The 18,752-nt window shown below is 35.2% G+C and overlaps 1 protein-coding gene across 3 annotated transcripts in view; it reads left to right on the top strand.

Annotated features, from left to right (window-relative positions):
- The window catches only part of RNF13 (ring finger protein 13), a 160,649-nt gene that overhangs the window by 52,084 nt on the left and 89,813 nt on the right, over positions 1 to 18,752 (top strand). For all 3 annotated transcript variants that reach the window (XM_008008740.3, XM_038002735.2, XM_038002736.2), the window contains exon 4: positions 10,766 to 10,891. In XM_008008740.3, the coding sequence (XP_008006931.1) occupies positions 10,766 to 10,891 (126 nt within the window). The remainder of the gene's footprint in view (positions 1 to 10,765; positions 10,892 to 18,752) is intronic.

Below are 18,752 nucleotides of genomic sequence, written 5' to 3'. Positions count from 1 at the left end.
CAATGATCTAAACAGATATTTCTCAAAAGAAGACGTACAAATGGCCAACGGGCATATGAAAAAAATGTTTAATATCACTAATCATCAGGGAAATGTAAAAACCACAGCGAGATAGCATCTTAATCCAATTAGGATGGCTATTATTAAAATGACAAAAAAATTACAGATTTTGGCAAGGATTCAGAGAAGAGGGAACTCATACACTGTTGGTGGGAATGTAAATTAGTACAACTACTATGGAAAATGGTATGGTGATTTCAAAAAAAAAAAAAAACTGAAAAGAGGATGGAGGAGAACTAAATATAGCACTACCATAGGATCCAGCAGTCCCACCACTGGCTATTTATCCAAAGGAAAAGAAGTGTATCCAAGGGATACCTGCACTTGCATGTTTACTATATCACTATTCACAATAGCCAAGATGTGGAATCAGCCTACTGTCCATGAATATATTAATGAATTTTTAAAAGTATGTACATGGAATGTAATACTATTTGACTGTAAAAATGAATGAAATCATGTCATTTGTCGCAACATGAATGGAACTAGAGATTATTATGTTAAGTGGAATTATACAGGCAGAGAAAGAACAAATATCCAATGTTCTCACTCATTTGTAGAAGCTAAAAATTTGATCTTATGGAGATTGAGAGTAGATCGATAGATACCAGAGGGTGGGAAAAGGGTGTGGTAGAGAGGGGGAGATGAAGAGAGGTTGGTCAGTGGATACAAACATACAGTTAGATAGAAGGTGTAAGTTCTAATGTTCCATAACAGAGTAGGGTGACTATAGTTAGCAATAATGTATTAAGTATATTTTAAAGTAACTAGAAGAACTTGAAATGTTCTCAACACATATAAATGATAAATACTCAAGGTAATAGATTCCTCAAATATCCTGACTTGATCACTACACGTTTTATGCATGAAACAAATTATGACATGCACCCCACAAATATATAAAATATTAAATATCAATAAAGTTTAAAAAGAATATGAAAATCATACATAATTCTACAATTGAAGATAGTGACAGACGTTTGGGTACAACTGTGTGAACTTGTATAGACACATTCACGCCTTCATTTTATGCACTTATATGTGCTATTTTGCAACTTAAAAAATTGGCAGTATGTTGGATGGCATATCCAATATCATGGATATCTTTCCATATAAAAATCCATACATTCATATCATCGTTCAAAATTATGCAATTTATTATAGTACTTGAATTGCACCATAATGTAACCAATCCCTTGTGTCACTGGACATTTAGATTGCTTTCACTTTTTAAAAATTGAAATATTTCAAGCATAGACTAGAGTATAAGAATAACAGAGCATCCTGTATATCTGCTACCTAGAGGTTAGTATTTTTAAAAGAAGAAATAAAATATTACAGATACTACTGAAACATCCTTTTTATCCTACCATATTCTGTTCCCTTACCTCGCTCCTTATAGATGATCATTATCCTGAAACTTATGTATATCTTTCCCATTTATGTTACAAAACATACATACATATATATTTTTTTCTGCCATATATACATCTATAAACGTTGTGCTTCCATTTAAATTTTCTTTGCTCTGGTTTTAAAACTTGCTTTTTCATCTAACACTGTATTTGAAATTTTTGTTATTACATATTCCTAATTCATTTTAACTGTTGCATACTACATTTTATGGATATGCCACAATTTATTTTTTCATTCATTTGCTGGTAGATGCCAGTTTTTTACTTTCTTTTTTAGTGAACATCTTTTAAATATGTCTGCTTGTATACATTATATCTAGATGCCAATTCACACATCAAATTAGTAAAAATGTGAGTCTAACAATATCCACAACTGACAAGAATATGAAACCAGGTATTTTTATATACTGCTGGTATAAAAGAATGTCCAGCCACTTTGATGAATTCAGTAATATCTCCCTTCTTCTGTAAGTGATAAGTAATAAAATAATTCATTATATTTTACATTTGATATATTCCCTGTTTCATGAAACAAGTGAATGAATAATCATCACCTTTGAAATTAACAGAATAACTAATGGCAATAACAGTACCCTTATTAAGGCATTATAATTGTTCTCCCTACCTTTGTTTGCCTGCACTATCCCTTCTTGCCAGTTGCCATTCTCTTTGAATTCTGAGTACTGAAATAATTCCTCTAGTTAGGATCTGACCATTTCCATCATTATGATCCCTTTAATCAGATTGATAAGCAAATTGTATCAACTTTAATTAACCAGGTTGTGTTCAACTATAAACTGAATTATAATGACAAATTGCAAATGGCAAGTGCTGTGGTAAGTGATGAATGAGTGAGGGTCTTTGTTGTGGTTGTGTTTGTTATGTTTTGGAAAACAGCACGTTTTTTGTCTCATTACCAAAGAATTCCTCTTAGTCTTGATTCCTTTTTTTTTTTTTTTTTTTTTTTTTAAGATGGAGCCTCGCTTTGTCACCCAGGCTGGAGTGCAATGGTGCAATCTTAACTCACTGCAACCTATGCCTCCTGGGTTCAGGCAATTGTTGTGCCTCAGCTTCCTACATAGCTGGGATTACAGGCATGTGCCACCACACCTGGCTAATTTTTGTGTTTTTAGTAGAGACAGGGTTTCACCGTATTGGCTAGGATGGTCTCGAACTCCTGACCTCAGGTGATCTGCCTGCCTTGGCCTCCCAAAGTACTGGGATTACAGGTGTGAGCCACTGCACCCGGCCTACGTTTGTTTATAATACTAAAGGAGAATTTTTCTGATGACTGTTTGGTTTTCATGGATTTATTTTTTCTATTTGTTTCTGAACTCTTGCTGTCAAAGATTTTGTTAAGAATTCTGTAGTTATTACATTTTAACCTCTTTATGTTTTTACAGGATTTGTCAAATACTATAGAATATGAATTATGCATAAATCTTCTTTACTGGGTTGTACTGATTATGTGGCAATTGTAGAGGACATGCATTGCTAGTGTAAGCACAATCTACTTAGAATTCTTGTTTTTAGAGAAACTATTTTGTTGCATGTAGCTAGAATGGCAATGTTTGATTGGAAATTTTTTTTTTTTTTTTTTGAATGATGATGTGATTGTAGTATTAGTGTGAATTTAACTACCATTGTTTGGATATTTGATCCTTATGTTGAAATCTGATCCCTAGTGTTGGAGGTAAGGCCCAATGGGAGGATGTTTGGGTCAGGGAAGTGGATCCCTCATGAATGGCTTGGTGACTTCTGCCACAGTGAATGAATTCTTACTCTTAGTTCCTGTGCGAGCTAGTTGTTCAAGAGTCTGGCACTTCTCTTCTCCTCTCTCATCATGTGATCTCTTCTCACACAGGCTCCCCTTCACCTTCCACCTTGCATGAGTGGAAGCAGGCCATCAGAAACAGATGCTGGTGCCATGCCTTTTGTGTGTGTGCGTGTGTGTGTGTTTTCTTGTATAGCCTGCAGAACTATGAGCCAAATAAACCTCTTTACAAATTACCCAGCCTCAGGTATTCCTTTATAGCAATGCAAACACACAAAGACAGTAACATATCAATTAAAAGGCATTGTCCTCCAGAGCGCACATTCATTTTGTTTTCTGAAATGTCAAGGTATTATATCCATTGAGTGAACACGCAGTATCTGTGTGTACCAAATGAGAGGCACACTCCAGATGATCTTTTCTTCGTAGAGCTGGAATATCATAAAATCAAAATCCTAATAAATCGGTACTGTGTTAAGTAAAATAAAACTGAAGGTTACAGTCATTAAATGTTTGCAGTTATGCTATTGTTATTAAGAACTAAATTTGATAAAGACAAAAAGAATGTCAACTGCATCTTTTATGATTTCCCTTTGCTTAAATCTCTCCATATCAATTCAAATAAAAAAGAAATTATTGATCTTGTTTCCTGGCTTTATTCTGGACACTGATTTGTTGCCATCCTCCCTCCTTTTTTCTTTTAACGGCAAGGTCACTAGCAAACTCTTTGTGTCTGCAGATTAATTTGAAGTAGTAAACTTTGGAAGAAGATATTTATTAATTTATATGTAAATGAAATTTTATTTGCAATCAGGTTATTCTGATGATACAAAGAAAGGTATAGTGGATGTTTAATAAGATATATTGTATTTAGATGGAACAACCCAAATTCCAAAACCAAGAGAAGAAAAACTAGGCATTTGGAGTATATTTCTCCTTAACCTATGTGATCTAAGAAATAAAAAAAATAAATAAAAACAAACATCTCCATAAGATAAAAGTGTCTTTTCTGGCTGTCTGCAGAAGTGGTACTTATCAATGGTTACAGTAGACTGGAGCCTGTACAAAGGAGCTAACCCTTTCAACACATTCATGAAACTTCTTTCTAGATGTTTATATATATATATATAAAAAACAGACATTATGTTTGTTGTAATAATCATCAACATTAATAGTAAAAGCAGGAACATTTAAGATATAACTTCGAAAGCTGTCTTATTCATTGATCAGCCCTATACCCTCCCATTTGGTTTTTTTGAGAGAGAGGATCTCACTCTGTTTCCCAAGATGAAGTGCAATGGTGTGATCTCGGCTCACTGCAGCCTTCCACTCCTGGACTGAAGTAGTCCTCCCACTTTAGCCTCCCGAGTAGTTGGGACTACAGGCATGCATCACCACAGCCAGCTAATTTTTATATTTTTTGTAGAGATAGGGTTTCACCGTGTTGTCCAGGTGGTCTCAAGCTAATGAACTCAAGCAATCTGCTTCCAATCTTCCCATTTTTTTGTATACCGAAAAATTGGAATAGATGATCTTTCTTTCTGTCTACTAATTTTGGGTTTCATTTGCTGTTGTTTTTCTAGTTCCTTGAGGTTCATTGTTAGGTGATTTATTTGAAATCTTTATGCTTTTTTGATATAAGCATTTGTTACAGGAAAGGGGTCCTGATCTAGACCCCAAGAGAGGGTTCTTGGATCTTGTGCAAGAAAGAATTCAGGGTGAGTCCATAGAGTAAAGTGAAACAAGTTTATTAGGAAAGTGATGGAATAAAAGAATGGCTACTCCATAGACAGAGCAGCCCGGAGGGTTCCTGGTTGGCCATTTATATGATTATTTATTGATAATATGCTAAACAAGGGGTGGGATTGTTTCTGTCTTCCCTTTTTAGACCATATAGGGTAATTTCCTGATGTTGTCATGACATCTGTAAGTTGTCATGGCACTGGTGGTGTTACAGGAAAGGGATCCTGATCCAGACCCCAAGAGAGGGTCCTTGGATCTCATACAAAAAAGAATTCAGGATGAGTCTGCAGCGCAAAGTGAAAGCAAGTTGATTAAGAAAGTAAAGGAATAAAAGAATGAGTACTCCATAGACAGAACAGCCTGGAGGGCTGCTGGTTGCCCATTTTTATGATTATTTCTTGGTGATATGCTAAACAAGGGGTGGATTATTTATGCCTCCCCTTTTTAGACCATATAGGTAACTTCTTGAAGTTGCCATGGCGTTTGTAAAGTGTCATGGCACTGGTGGGAGTGTAGCAGTGAGGAAGACCAGATGTCTCTCTCGTCACCATCTTGGTTTTGGTGGATTTTAGCTGACTTCTTTACTGTAACCTATTTTATGAGCAAGGTCTTTATGACCTGTGTCTTCTTCTGACCTCTTATCTCATTCTGTGACTTAGAATGCTTTAACCATCTGGGAGTGCAGCTTAGTAGGTCTCAGTCTCATTTTTTGCCCAGCTCCTATTCAAGATGGAGTTGCTCTGGTTCAGACACCTCTGACACGTTTATTACTATAAACTTCCCTCTTAGTACTGCTTTTGCTGTATCCATATATTGTGGTATGTGGTAGTTTCATTTTCATTTGTTTCAGGAAATTTTAAATTTCTTTTCTTAATTTATTTATTCACCCATTGGTTATTCAGGAACATTTTGTTTAGTTGCCATACATTTGTGAAGTTTCCAAGGTTCTTCTTGTTATTGTAGTCTATTGTGGCCAGAAAAGATAGTGGTATGATTGCTACTTTTTGAATTTTTCAGACTTGTTCTGTGGCCTAAGATGAGGTATATTCTGAAAATGTTCCATGTGCTGATAAGAATAATGTCTTTTCTGTAACCGTTGGGTGAGATGTTCTGTTAATGTCAGGACCTTTAGGTTATTGATTCTTCGTTGATTTTCTGTCTGGATGATCTGTACATTTCCGAAAGTGGTGTGCTAAAGTTTCCTACTATTATTGTATTGTAGTCTCTCTCTCCCTTTGGATCTGTTTATGTTTGCTGCATATGCTTGGCTGCCTCATATTGGTTGCATAAATAGTTATAATTGTTATATCATCTTGCAGAATTGACCCTTGTATCATATATATTGATCTTCCTTGTCTATTTTTATACTGTTTGACGATTTGTAGTCTGTTTTATTTGATACAAGTGTAACTACTACTTGAATTTCATTTTTCACCCCTCACTTTTGGACTATGTATATGTTTATAGGTGAAGTGGTTTTTTTGTAAGCAGCGTAGTATTGGGTCTTGTTTCTTTGTCCATCCAGCCATTTTGTGCCTTTTAATTGGAGAATGGATTCCGTTTACATTTGGTGTTATTGATGAGTTAAGACTTTTACTTCTGTTTTGTTGATTGTTTTTTGTATTGTAATTTTTCTCTTCCTTTCTTACTGTCTTCCTTTGTGGTTAAGTGATTTTCTTTGATAGTGCTTTTTAATTAATTGCTTTTTATTTTTAGTGAATCTGTTACAGGTTTTTGCGTTGTCAGTACTATAAGGCTTACAAAGCCATCTTATAACAAGTTATTTAAAGGGTGACATTTTAAGTCACATAGAAAAGAATAGAAACAAATGAGAATGGAAACAAAAATTCTACACTTTAACTCTATCCCTCACATTTTGGCTTTTAGTTGTCTCAGTTCACATATTTTTATATTACCTATCTCTTACTATGTTGCTGTAGCTATAATTTTTTTTGTTTGTTTTCTTTCTTTTAAATAATTGTTTTAAATAGATTTGTCTTCTGAACATAACTGGAGTTATGAGTGGATTGCACACCACAATTATGGTATGAGTATTCTGGGTTTGTCTATGTACTTAATTTTACCAGTGGGTTTTAGACCTTCAACTATTTTTTTTTCCTAATTATTTTAGCACGTTAGTCTTTTTTCTTTCAGACTGAATAATTTTCCTTAGCATTTCTTGTAAGACAGACCTGGTGGTGGTAAACTCTCTCAGTTTTTGTTTATCTGGGAAAAACTTTGTTTCTTATATTTGAAGGAAAACTTTACTGGATTTGGTTATTCTTGGATGATAGGTTTCCTTTCTTCCTCCCTTCCTTCCTCCCTCCCTACCTCCCTGCACTTTTTGCTTTTTGCTCCTCTTCATTATGATCCTCTCTGCTCCTCTCCTCCCCTCCCCTTTCTCCCCTCCCTTTTCCTTCCCTCTCCTTTCCCTTTCTGTCCTTTCCTTTCTTTCTCTTTCTCTCTCTTTCTCTAGTTATTCCACTTCCTCCTGACTTGTATTGTTTTTCAATGAAAAGTCTGTTGCCACATGAATTGGAACTCCTTTGTATGTTATTTCCTTCTTTTTTCTTGCTGCATTTAGGATCCTCTCTTTGTCCTTGACCTTTGAGAGTTTGATTAGAGTATGTCTTGGGGTAGTCTTATTTGGGTCAAATCTGTTTGTTCTCTCACCTTCCTGTTGCTGGTTATTTATATCTTTCTCAAGTTTTGTAAAGTTTTTTATTTTTTTTTTGAATAAGGTCTTTTGAGGTAATATTCTTTATCTTGTAGGAGATCTTTATGGCTTTTCACTCTTTTCTTTTTTCTCTTCTGTGTATTTAAAAATAGGCTGTCTTTGACTTTGCTGATTCTTCTTGATCCATTCTGATGTTGAGTGCCTCTAATGAATTTTTCAGGTCAGCAGATACATTTCTTAGTTCCAAAATTTGTTTGGTTTAAACAGAATTATTTCAATTTTTTGGTTAAAATTTTCTGATAAATTTCTGAATTTCTTTTCTGTGTTATCTTGGAGATCACTGAGTTTCCTTAAAACTGCTATTTTGAATTCTTGCTTAAAAAGTTCACATATTGCCATCTTGTTAGGGTTGCTTATTGGTTTCTTGCTTTGTCCATTTGGGGATCATGGTTCCCTGCTTGCTGTTGTTTCTTGTGGATGTATATCTGTGTCTTTGCATTGAAAGATTAGTTATTTATTCTGTTCTTCTCTGTCTGGCTTGCTTTGGTTTCTATTGGATGTGTTTGGTTAGAGGTTATTTACTGCTAGGTTACTGCCTCCTTTTTGGCTTTAGGTGGTGCCTAAAGCTTAGGTTCACCTTGGCTCTAGTAAATTATCAAAGTGTTGCCCTTCCCAAAGGGGCAGGTCCCAATGGGGATATCTCGGCAGTGTGGGAAGGCTAGCTGTGGATGTTTATGCCCAGTGGACCTGTGGGACAAACCTACTGTATGGTGCTACTGAATAACTACTGTGATTTGGCATCTCCTTTGGTAGAGTTACAAAGGAGGGCTCTCCTTTATAGGGCTAGGGATTGTAGTCCTGCTTCCCGTCTTAGTCTCTATCTACTTCATGGATATTTCTCCCTTTAGGTACTTGTGATGCTTTCTGTGGGTTAAGGAAGGGACATATCTCCTCCTAGGGAACCCAAGATAGTGGGCAATTTGGTTCCACCTTGGTCTTACTTTTACAGTAAGTTGAAACAGTGAGTTGAGGGGAAATTTTCCTTGCAGTTGGTGCTGGGCAAAATGGGGGGAGGGGCATCGTAGATGTGCAAGTCTAATTCTCTGTCTGCTGGGAGATTTTTTTACTTCTCTATGGCCCTGGGAATGATCTCTCCTTATATTTGAGTTCTGGCTTATTTCTGGCCATAATCTCATTGCTGTATATTTGTTTTCCTTTTTCTGTGTGGGGGAGTCAAACCAGCTTGCTTCTGCATCACCATTTTGGAACTGGAAGCCAACCTATATGGCTTGTGTTTAATTGCTATAATAACTGTGTTGAAAAAGATTTCCTACACTATGTTATTTGGCATTGAAGCAAAAAGTGTTTGCAGAAAGGCACTCAGAGCAGGGTGCACATTTAACAAGAATAAAGCAAATATTCATCATTGGAAGGATGACCACAGTTGTACTTCCTTGCAAAAAAAGGTGCTTTATGGGATTAAGAAGAGGAGCTATTACATGAGCAAATGAAAGAGTGATACATTTTATACCCAAGATATGTACAGACACTTTCCATATCACAAGCTGAGCGATATAATTTCAGGGAGGAGAAATTGCCATATCCCGTGGAATAGATGATTAGTGTGACCAGTTCAGGGACCATACAGAGCTGTTGTTAAGGCATTGTCCCATAGCTTTAATTGCCTCCTTCCTTTATAAATGAAATCAATGAATTTGATCATCTTTTTATGTATTTATTCACTTTTCACATATGTTAAGATAGTCATTTGATTTTTCTGTTTTAATCTGTTACCAGATTTTTTTTTTTTTTTTCCGAGACGGAGTTTCACTCTATCACCCAGGCTGGAGTGCAGCGGCACAATCTTGACTCACTGCAGCCTCCATCTCCTGGATTCAAGCCATTCTCCTGCCTCAGCCTCCCAAGTAGCTGGGACTACAGGCATGTGCCACCATGCTTGGCTAATTTTTGTATTTTTAGTAGAGACGGGGTTTTGCCGTGTTGGCCAGGCTGGTCTTGAACTCCTGACTTCAGGTGATCCATCTGCCTCGGCCTCCCAAAGTGCCGGGATTGCAAGTGTGAGTCACCGCGACCGGCCTGTTACTACATTTTCTTATGTCAAACCATCCTGCATTCCTGAAAGCAACTTGCTGTTTACTTTTTAAAGTCATGGTTATCTTGTGAACGTCTTTTCAGTTTAGTGTGTACAGGTCTTCCTCATTTTTTTAAATGGCTGCATTATTTACCTATTGTATAAATATACTATAATTGTTTAAAAAGCTGTCTTTTGGATATATGTGATTTCCAGTTTTTGCTATTAAAAATAATGTACGAGGCTGGGCGCGGTGGCTCACACCTGTAATCCCAGCACTTTGGGAGGCTGAGGGTGGATCACGAGGTCAGGAGATCGAGACCATCCTGGCTAACACAGTGAAACCCTGTCTCTACTAAAAATACAAAAAAATTAGAAGGGGGTGGTGGCGAGCGCCTGTAGTCCCAGCTACTTTGGAGACTGAGGCAGGAGAATGGCGTGAATCCGGGAGGCGGAGCTTGCAGTGAGCCAAGATCGCACCACTGCACTCCAGCCTGGGCGACAGAGCGAAGACTCCATCTCAAATAATAATAATAATAATAATAATAATGTACCAATAACTGTCTTTCCACATACACCTTACATACTCAGGCTAGCATTTCTGCAGAATAAATTTCTATAAATGTATTTATTATGTGCATTTCATTGTCTGCTAACATGAAAGAAAGTTAATTTTTAAGACATATTTGCTTGGTTTGAAAATGTCAAATATTGTTAGAAAATATACCAGTGGTTGTGTTTGGGGTGATTGGCTTATGCATGCGTTTGCTTATTATTATTATTTTTTAACTTCAATACAAAAGATAGAACTTATTTTAGAAAACTAAATGCTTTATGAAAGCAAATGCTGCTTTAGAAGTTCTGTGATTGTGAGCAATTGTAGATGCCCGATAATACATCTAGCATAATGCAAAACATGACAAATTGAAAAGACATTTGTAGAAGTAGGTTGATTGATTTATTGACTGAAACAGATAAGATAATTTTTACCAATTCTTTTTCAGGGTTTTTTGATTAACTCAAAACCAGAGAATGCCTGTGAACCCATAGTGCCTCCACCAGTAAAAGACAATTCATCTGGCGCTTTCATCGTGTTAATTAGAAGACTTGATTGTAATTTCGATATAAAGGTATGGTTTTCTTTTTTCATTTTTTGTTTCCTATTTGTTTAGTTAGCTAATTTAAATCCTCCCTTATTTCAGAAAACATTTAAAATTTAAAATCCAGTAAGATTGAAAATAAACTGGATGCATAGAATAGAAATAACTTTTACTGATTCTAAGAATTTTCAGGCATTTGTTGGACATCTTGAACTGTGGTTTAAGAGTGGAATCTTACTTGATCTCATGTAGGAATGAAAACTTAACTTCAGCCTTTAGTTTTATGCCTTTACCTTCCAGTATTAATCTCAAACCTACATCTATACCTGTATCTACATTGTCATTGAGGTTTGTCTTTTGTAATAAGTTAAATCTGCCCCTGTATAAAGTTTTTTCTCTCTGACATGTCTTAAGCTAGCATTTCAGGTAGTAAAATGAGGTTTACCCACCTCCCTCACCATGTATCACCAGTGCTGCTCTAGATGTATAGTTTTTTAAAGTCTGTTTTGGGATTGGCATTGGCTAAGGAGCCAATGTAAAATAAACCTTGATGTAACTGTTACTGGACTTCCTCAGAGCTGAGTGTCATATAGTGTCTTGCATGTATCTCCCAGAATAGGACATGGGCTATTATTTCATGTTGCTTGGTCTTAGATAATTTGTCTGTTCAGCAAGAAAAACCGCCCTGTCACGCTGTGCATGAATTTTCTCTGCAATTTTGATTGCATGGAAGAAATGATACCTTCGTAATAAACTTATGAGAAGAATAAAATAATAAATATAAAGGAATTTGAAAATGTATAGCACTGTGTAAATGATAGGTATCATTACTACTTTATGTTAGTTCCAAATATAGACTCTCACTTGCCTTTAAATGGGAATAGATTAGAGTTTGAAGTCAAAGTAGTAGATTTCCTGCTCCTCAGAGTTGTTTATGATAGTTTACATTTAACTGTTTTATCCAGAACTAAACTGTAATAATTCGAGATTGCTTCAGTTAAAATTAAATGTTATTGTAATGTTTCATTAAGTTCTTGCTGTTAAGAAATTAAAAGTAAACTAATTCTGTTGATCCCAAGGTCTACTGCACTATTATGCTTTGTAATTTGTGGACTCAGTACAGTCTGATAGTTAGAAACTAGAATACTTTTTTGTTGTTGTTATAACTTTCCTTTACAGGCAGGGATGGGAAATGGTACACTTTGAAAATTAGGGAAATACTGTTACTGAATATCTGTTTTTGAAGATGAAACCACAACTCGGGAATGAATACAGTAGACTTGTTAGCCTTCTTGTCCCTTTAGTGGATCCTCATCATGAGTCTGAGTACTTCCAAAGGAGCTTAATGATTTAGTCATTAGTCCAGCTCATCTCTTTTCACTGCTTGCCTTGAATTTTATGTTGCAGCCATACCGCCTGCCTGAATTCTCTCAACTGGCTGTGCCATGCTGATCATATATTTGTGCCTTTACATGTACTATTTTCTCTGTCCAAGATCTCTGCTCCAATGATCTTTATTACCCATTTATCTGTCTCATCAGTTATGTGCTAGCTGAGGATGTTACCTCCTTAGGAAGCCTTACTTTTCTTTCTACTTCCTCTGTTGCAGTGCAGACCATTCCAGCTCAATGTGCCACCCTTCCACTTTGCAAATACTTCCTTCATTGTGTTTTATCACATTGTTATTACTTTTTATTGAATATACATATATATCTCATTTTTGAATTGATGGTGTTGAATTCATGTTTTAACCATATTTATATATCCAATTTGTATTATAGTACATGGTAAGCAATCAATAAAGACTTATTAAATCAAACTGTAATAGCCTTTTGCTTATGTGTCTAATATATTCTTGAAAAATGTGTACATATGAAAAACATGGAAAAAGGTTTCAGTTGAGCCATTCTAATGTTAGAAAGGGAAATGTTAAAAAAATTCTCATTGTACTTTACCATGTAGGCACAGTTTTAATGAATAAGGCTCTAGTCTGTTGTACATGTTCTTTAACTTGGTTATTTTTTCTTCCACAAATACACAGTGGAGTATATTCTGGCCATTTAAGGCTGAAGATTCCTTACTTATGTCATTCCTAATGATTTCTGTTTTTGTCAGAGTTGTATAAATTTCTGGAACATCAGTTTACAGGGAGACACAATGATTATAATCAAGGTCTGGAAACAGAGTGTATACACTTCAATCTCATCTTTATCATTTATTAGCAGTATGACCTTGGACAAGTTATTTTACCTCTGTGTGCCTCAATTTTCTTATCTATAAAATAAGAATTATAATGTTCCCTGTATCATAGGATTGTTGGGAGGATAACATGAACTAATCAATGTTAAATGCCTCCCCAGCAGCACCTTGCATACAGGAAGGAGGCAGTGGGTCTTAGCTGTTGATGTTTTATGCTTTTTACCATTAGAATTAAATAGAATAAGGGTGAAGATGGCAAAATTGCTGACTTTTTGGAAATCAAATTGTCTGATAAATCACATGTGATATAGCAACTCAGTGTCAGCTGTTGTATAAAATTTCTAATTTGGCTTATAAAGACAGTTTAATCATACCATTGTGGAAAGTATGTTTCATAAATTTGTAGTAGTAAGAATTTATGCATCACCTATCAAGATAGTGTGACTGGGTAAGGATAAAGTCATTATGGTTACTGGAAAAACAACTGGAATTGCACCCTAAAGAAAATTTCCTTTCTAGGGTGGTTACTGATGGATAAGCTATTAGCCTTATTAACTGTACTTTTCATATCAGAAATCTCTGACTGCATTTAATGATCTTCCAAAATGGTTATATACAGTTTTATATTAAGTGTGTTGTGGAATTTGGTCATCAATGTTAATATGTATAATACTTCTTTTCAGAATTGCTGATAAATATCTCCTGTAGATAATCAATAATGGTTCATTCGTGTATATCCACAATTCTGTATGATGCATTGGCTTAAAATAGTTAGAAAATGATATATTTCCTTATTTATTACATAGCTTACTAGGACTGAGTACTGAGGAAAACTTAATTCAGCTTCATACATAATACTACAATTGATGGTAGTGCAGGGTTATATTTTGGCATGCCTCTTATCCAAAGTGACATACAAATTATCTCAGACAAAGGAGAATTGGCTCTATCTTTTAAAGTTTTCCTTGGAGAAAAGAACTCTTTGTTTTAGACCACAAAGAGAAAAGAAACGAGGAATAAAAATTTATCGAGATATTTCAGATGATTAATGTTGGTGGGTATTTTAGGATTTTTACAGTTCTTTTAGTTTTTTTTAAAAAAGATTAAATAAATGTACACTTTTCTTCTTCTTTAAAAGGAAATGAATAAGTGGAATATATGTTATAGTTTTTAAAATGGCATATTTTCTTCATATAAACCATCCCAAGTGATTTGTGACTCAAAGATAGCCACAGAGGCAGCGGAAATGCAGTTAACAATTCCTGGAGGAAAGGGGATTGCTTTCCAAATAAAGAGAGCCATTGTTTTAATTTTTTATCTTCTGTTGAGAGAAACACATATGAACCTTTTAATCTGTCTTACCTTGAGGAGATGCAGCAAAACCCATGCTCAGAATGAATGTTTGAATATGTAGAATATCCAAAAAGCCAGTAAGAAGAACTATTGATTACATGTCAGGTACTTATTCTAAAAGTAATCACTTATACCGACAAAAACCTGTATCCTCTGAAAAATACAGCTCTTTAAAGGAAAAGCAAAACAGTGCTATTTTGTCTTTGTATGATGCTGTTCTTTACTGTGACAAAACATAATTGTTTGGAAATGTTAAGTTTTTGGTGAGCATTTGAGATTAAAAAACATTGTTGGCACTTTGGCAAATAAATTAAGGCTATATTAAATCTTTTAATTAGAAAGTTGACTTTGAAGCATTCTGAGGGAGACGTTTCTCAGAAGGCTTGAATTGGCATCCCAGTGAGAAATACGACTTTAAAAAAAATCTGTAAAAATACCTAGTAATTGAAAGGCCATTAAAATAATCATTTAACATTGAACTTTCAGAGCTATACAATTTTCTGTATCTATAACTGAATAAAGATAAGTTATTAAAAAAAATCTGCCCATTGTCATTTCAGTACCAGATGCTTTCATTACTTGGATATAATGGCAAGTCACCAATTTCTTTGAGTAGCGAATTTACTGTATTTTAGCTGGACTTTAGGGAACACTGGTAAACAGAAATGGTGCAACATACGCACTTTATTCAGCCGTGTGTGCTGAATCTTATTCTATCTTATGTGTGAATGAGTATTTTTGAAAAATGCAGCTGCAAAGCCATCTAGGCCAGTTATCAAGGCCGAAAGGACTTATATTCTCCCTTCCCACACCCCATTTTTTTTTGGCATGAATGGAGGTACATTTGGATTGTAGATGATAAGGAATATGTTGGGTCTCTTCAGAGCTATTTTCTGCTGTAATGTGGCTTTTATAAAACTTAACTGGGATACAAATACAAAACTTAACTGGGATACTTTACCTGACTTCTGCCTCTCTCTCAAGTTTCATCTCTACTTTGCCACTCCTCCCACCTCATAAGAATTTACAAGTCCCCATATGTGCTGAGCAGTGTCTCCCACTCTGTCTTAGTTTCTGTCATGTCCTCCATCTGGCATGTCCTCCTTCTACTTGTCTGTCTGGCCAATCTGACTTTATTTTAGATCTAAGATAAATTATGTCCTGTCTGAAACCTTTCCTGATTTTCTTCAAGGTAGAACTCATCCTATCTTTTTTTTTTTTTTCTCCCCGAGATGGAGTTTTGCTCTTATTGCCCAGGCTGAAGTACAGTAGCACGGTCTCGGCTCACTGCAACCTCTGCCTCCCAGGTTCAAGCAATTCTCCTGCCTCAGCCTCCTGAGTAGCTGGGATTACAGGTGCGTGCCACCATGCCCAGCTAATTTTTTGTGTTTTTGATAGAGATGGGTTTTCATCATATTGGCCAGGCTAGTCTTGAACCCCTGGCCTCAGGTGATCCACCCGCCTCTTCCTCTCAAAGTGCAGGGATTACAGGAGTGAGCTACCGCACCTGGCCCGTATCTTTTATATACTGTTTAATCCCACATCAGTCTCTGTTTCTCTCTGTGAGAGAAAAAAATCATGTTTTAGATTCTGTAGTGCTAGTGCCTAATGCATTATATGACATTGGTAGATGACAAATATTTGCAAAGTGATTTACTTTAAAAACTTTAAGGGTTTATAATAAAATGTGAATAGATTAGAGCCTAAACAATATCACTGGAGCTTTCCATTTGCTTCATGTTCATTTCACTTAATGCTTTTGGAATTATTTCTAAGTCTAGATATTTGTTTATTTCACAGATATTTTTCTTTAGTTCTCAATGTTTATAGAATTTTTTAAAATTACCATAAACATTTTTGGGATTATTTGATTATATTGTAATAACTTTTTTTCTTTTTTTTTTTTGGTGATTTTTTGTTATCTCAGAAAGTGGCCCTCTAGTTTTCCTTCCTAGATTTACCTTTCATTGTCCCCTTTCAGGCCTTCAGGCAAACACATTACTTGTTGTCCCCAGAACATACTCTGCACATACTCTGTGCTACTATTTCAGTAGTAGTAAGCAAGTAGATACGACCTTAAGTAGAAATTCTGCAAATTACCTGAAAGTCATTTAATATCATTTAATTTTTCATAATTTATATATTTCTATAAAGTGATTTATAACATTTGTTATTAATCTACTTCAGAATCATGTTTAAAAGATTCCACTAAAGGAGCATATTCAAGGATACTTGATGGATAGAAACAGTTCTATCCATATATGGTTCAATCAAACAGCTTTGTGCTACTAATTCATTCATTCATTTGTTTGTTCATTCATTTCTTCCACCCTTTAATTGTTAAATATACTTGCATTTTCATGGTTAGGTTTCTTTGTATACAAATTTATTCAATATTAAAACAACAAAGCAAAATTCCCTTCTTTTACCAGGAAGTTAATCTTTCATGAATGAAAAAAGCTGAAAAATGTTAATTTACATGTGCTTTATTCTAATCTAATGAAGCAATGTAATGCCAGTAACTTTATTTATATATCTCTTCCCCAAACATTCTTTTGCTTCAGAAGTTTTACATGGGTATCCTTTAATCACAGATATCAGAATGCTAGACCATATACTTTTCAAGAGACTTATTGCTTTATTTTGGACTCAAGCAATGAAATGTATTAAAATCAAGAGATTCAGATTACTCAGATATGCTATCAGTGAACAATGTCTAGGTAAGGGATCTAAGGAAAGAGAGAAAGATAGTTTTATATCACTGAACTATAATATTAATGAGAGTTAAAATGTCATAAGAGCCTGATATTCTCTTCTGAGGAGTAGCTCTTCCCAACATGGCCTGCAGTAGTCCTAAAATAATATGCAGAAAAGAACAATGTTGAAATGGAGAATGTAATATTGGCAGGATTGCTTGCTACAATTCTGGATCTTATTTTAATAATTGATTATTCAATACTTCAAGGTTCCCAGGAATTTTTATCCAATAGATAAAATTAATGATTTATATTCACATCTGAATCCTCAGATCTATTGCTGCATTCTCATCTGCATTGCTTTGATCACTTGAGAAAGAGATTCTACTTCTTAATTTCTTCTTATTTCTTTGGACTCAAAAAGATGATCATAGCTAGGTTTTGAGAATTATCTCTATTCTCTGTGTCTCTCATTAATTTATTTCATTTTCTTCCCTTATAGAATAAGTACTTTTTCTCCTCTACCAGACATCTGGGTGGGGAGAGAGGGTATTTTGTGTCCAGACTGATGATTAATTTACTGTTGCTTTGTGTTGGCTGTGCTGAAGGAAGAGAAAATCAGTTCTCGGAGAACTTTTCCATTTTGCACTTGGAAAGATTTAGAAGCAGAGTTAAGAGTGTGTTTTCTTTAGGGAATCCTTAGAAGGTAGACAGTAAAGTGAAGATCTGGTTGTGTCACATTGCTAGAACTGCAAAAACCCAATTTATAACTAGTTAGAAGAGGCCATGCTCCAAAACCATTCAGTATCTGTGTTATGCTGTTTTCTTTTTCATTTTTGACTTCTCACCTTTTGTGTTTTGAAATATAGCATACACAGTAAAAGTATCCATAATGTGTATATGTGCAATTTAAATAATAGTAAAATGAATTTCTGTGTACTCAATACTTTAAGAGAGACCTGATGCTTTCTAATATATCACTTTAATCAGACTTCATTAAAGACCTTGTTATCAGGTAATTTTTTTTTTTTTTTTTTGAGACAGGGTCTTATACTGTTGCCTGGGCTGGAGTACAGTGGCATGAACACGGCTCACTGCAGCCTTGACCTCCTGGGCTTAGGCGATCCTCCCACCTCAGCCTCCCAAGTAGCTAGGACTATAGGCACCCTTCACCATGCCTGGCTAGTTTGTTTTGTTTTGTTGAGAGGGGATCTTGCCATGTTGCTCAGAATGGTCTGAAGCTCCTGGGCTTAAGTGATCCTTTCCCCTTGGCCTTCCAAAGTGCTGAGATTACAGATGTGAACCATTGTGTCTGGCCTGGTAATTCTTTATCTTCAAGATTTTATTCCATCTACAGATTATGTTAAACAAGCTGATTTTCATAATGAGAAAGCTCTTTATTTGGGCTATTTTTACATTGATTTCAAATGTTTTAAATAAAGTGATGTTAAGTATACCATAAAGTGATTGCTCATTAAAGTTACTCCTTTTTTATCTTGTGTTTATAATAGCTTGCAATGGGAAAGGCTCTTTGTAAGGCCAGAACAAATTCTAGCAATATTGTGTATTTTCTAATTCTTTCTTTTTGCTCCATTATACTATTTTCATTACCTCTAGCCTGATCCTAAACTAACAAACCCATG

Source organism: Chlorocebus sabaeus, chromosome 15 (genome assembly GCF_047675955.1).
Source record: "Chlorocebus sabaeus isolate Y175 chromosome 15, mChlSab1.0.hap1, whole genome shotgun sequence".
NCBI classification, from domain to species: domain Eukaryota; kingdom Metazoa; phylum Chordata; class Mammalia; order Primates; family Cercopithecidae; genus Chlorocebus; species Chlorocebus sabaeus.
This window is presented reverse-complemented; position numbering and strand designations above follow the sequence as displayed.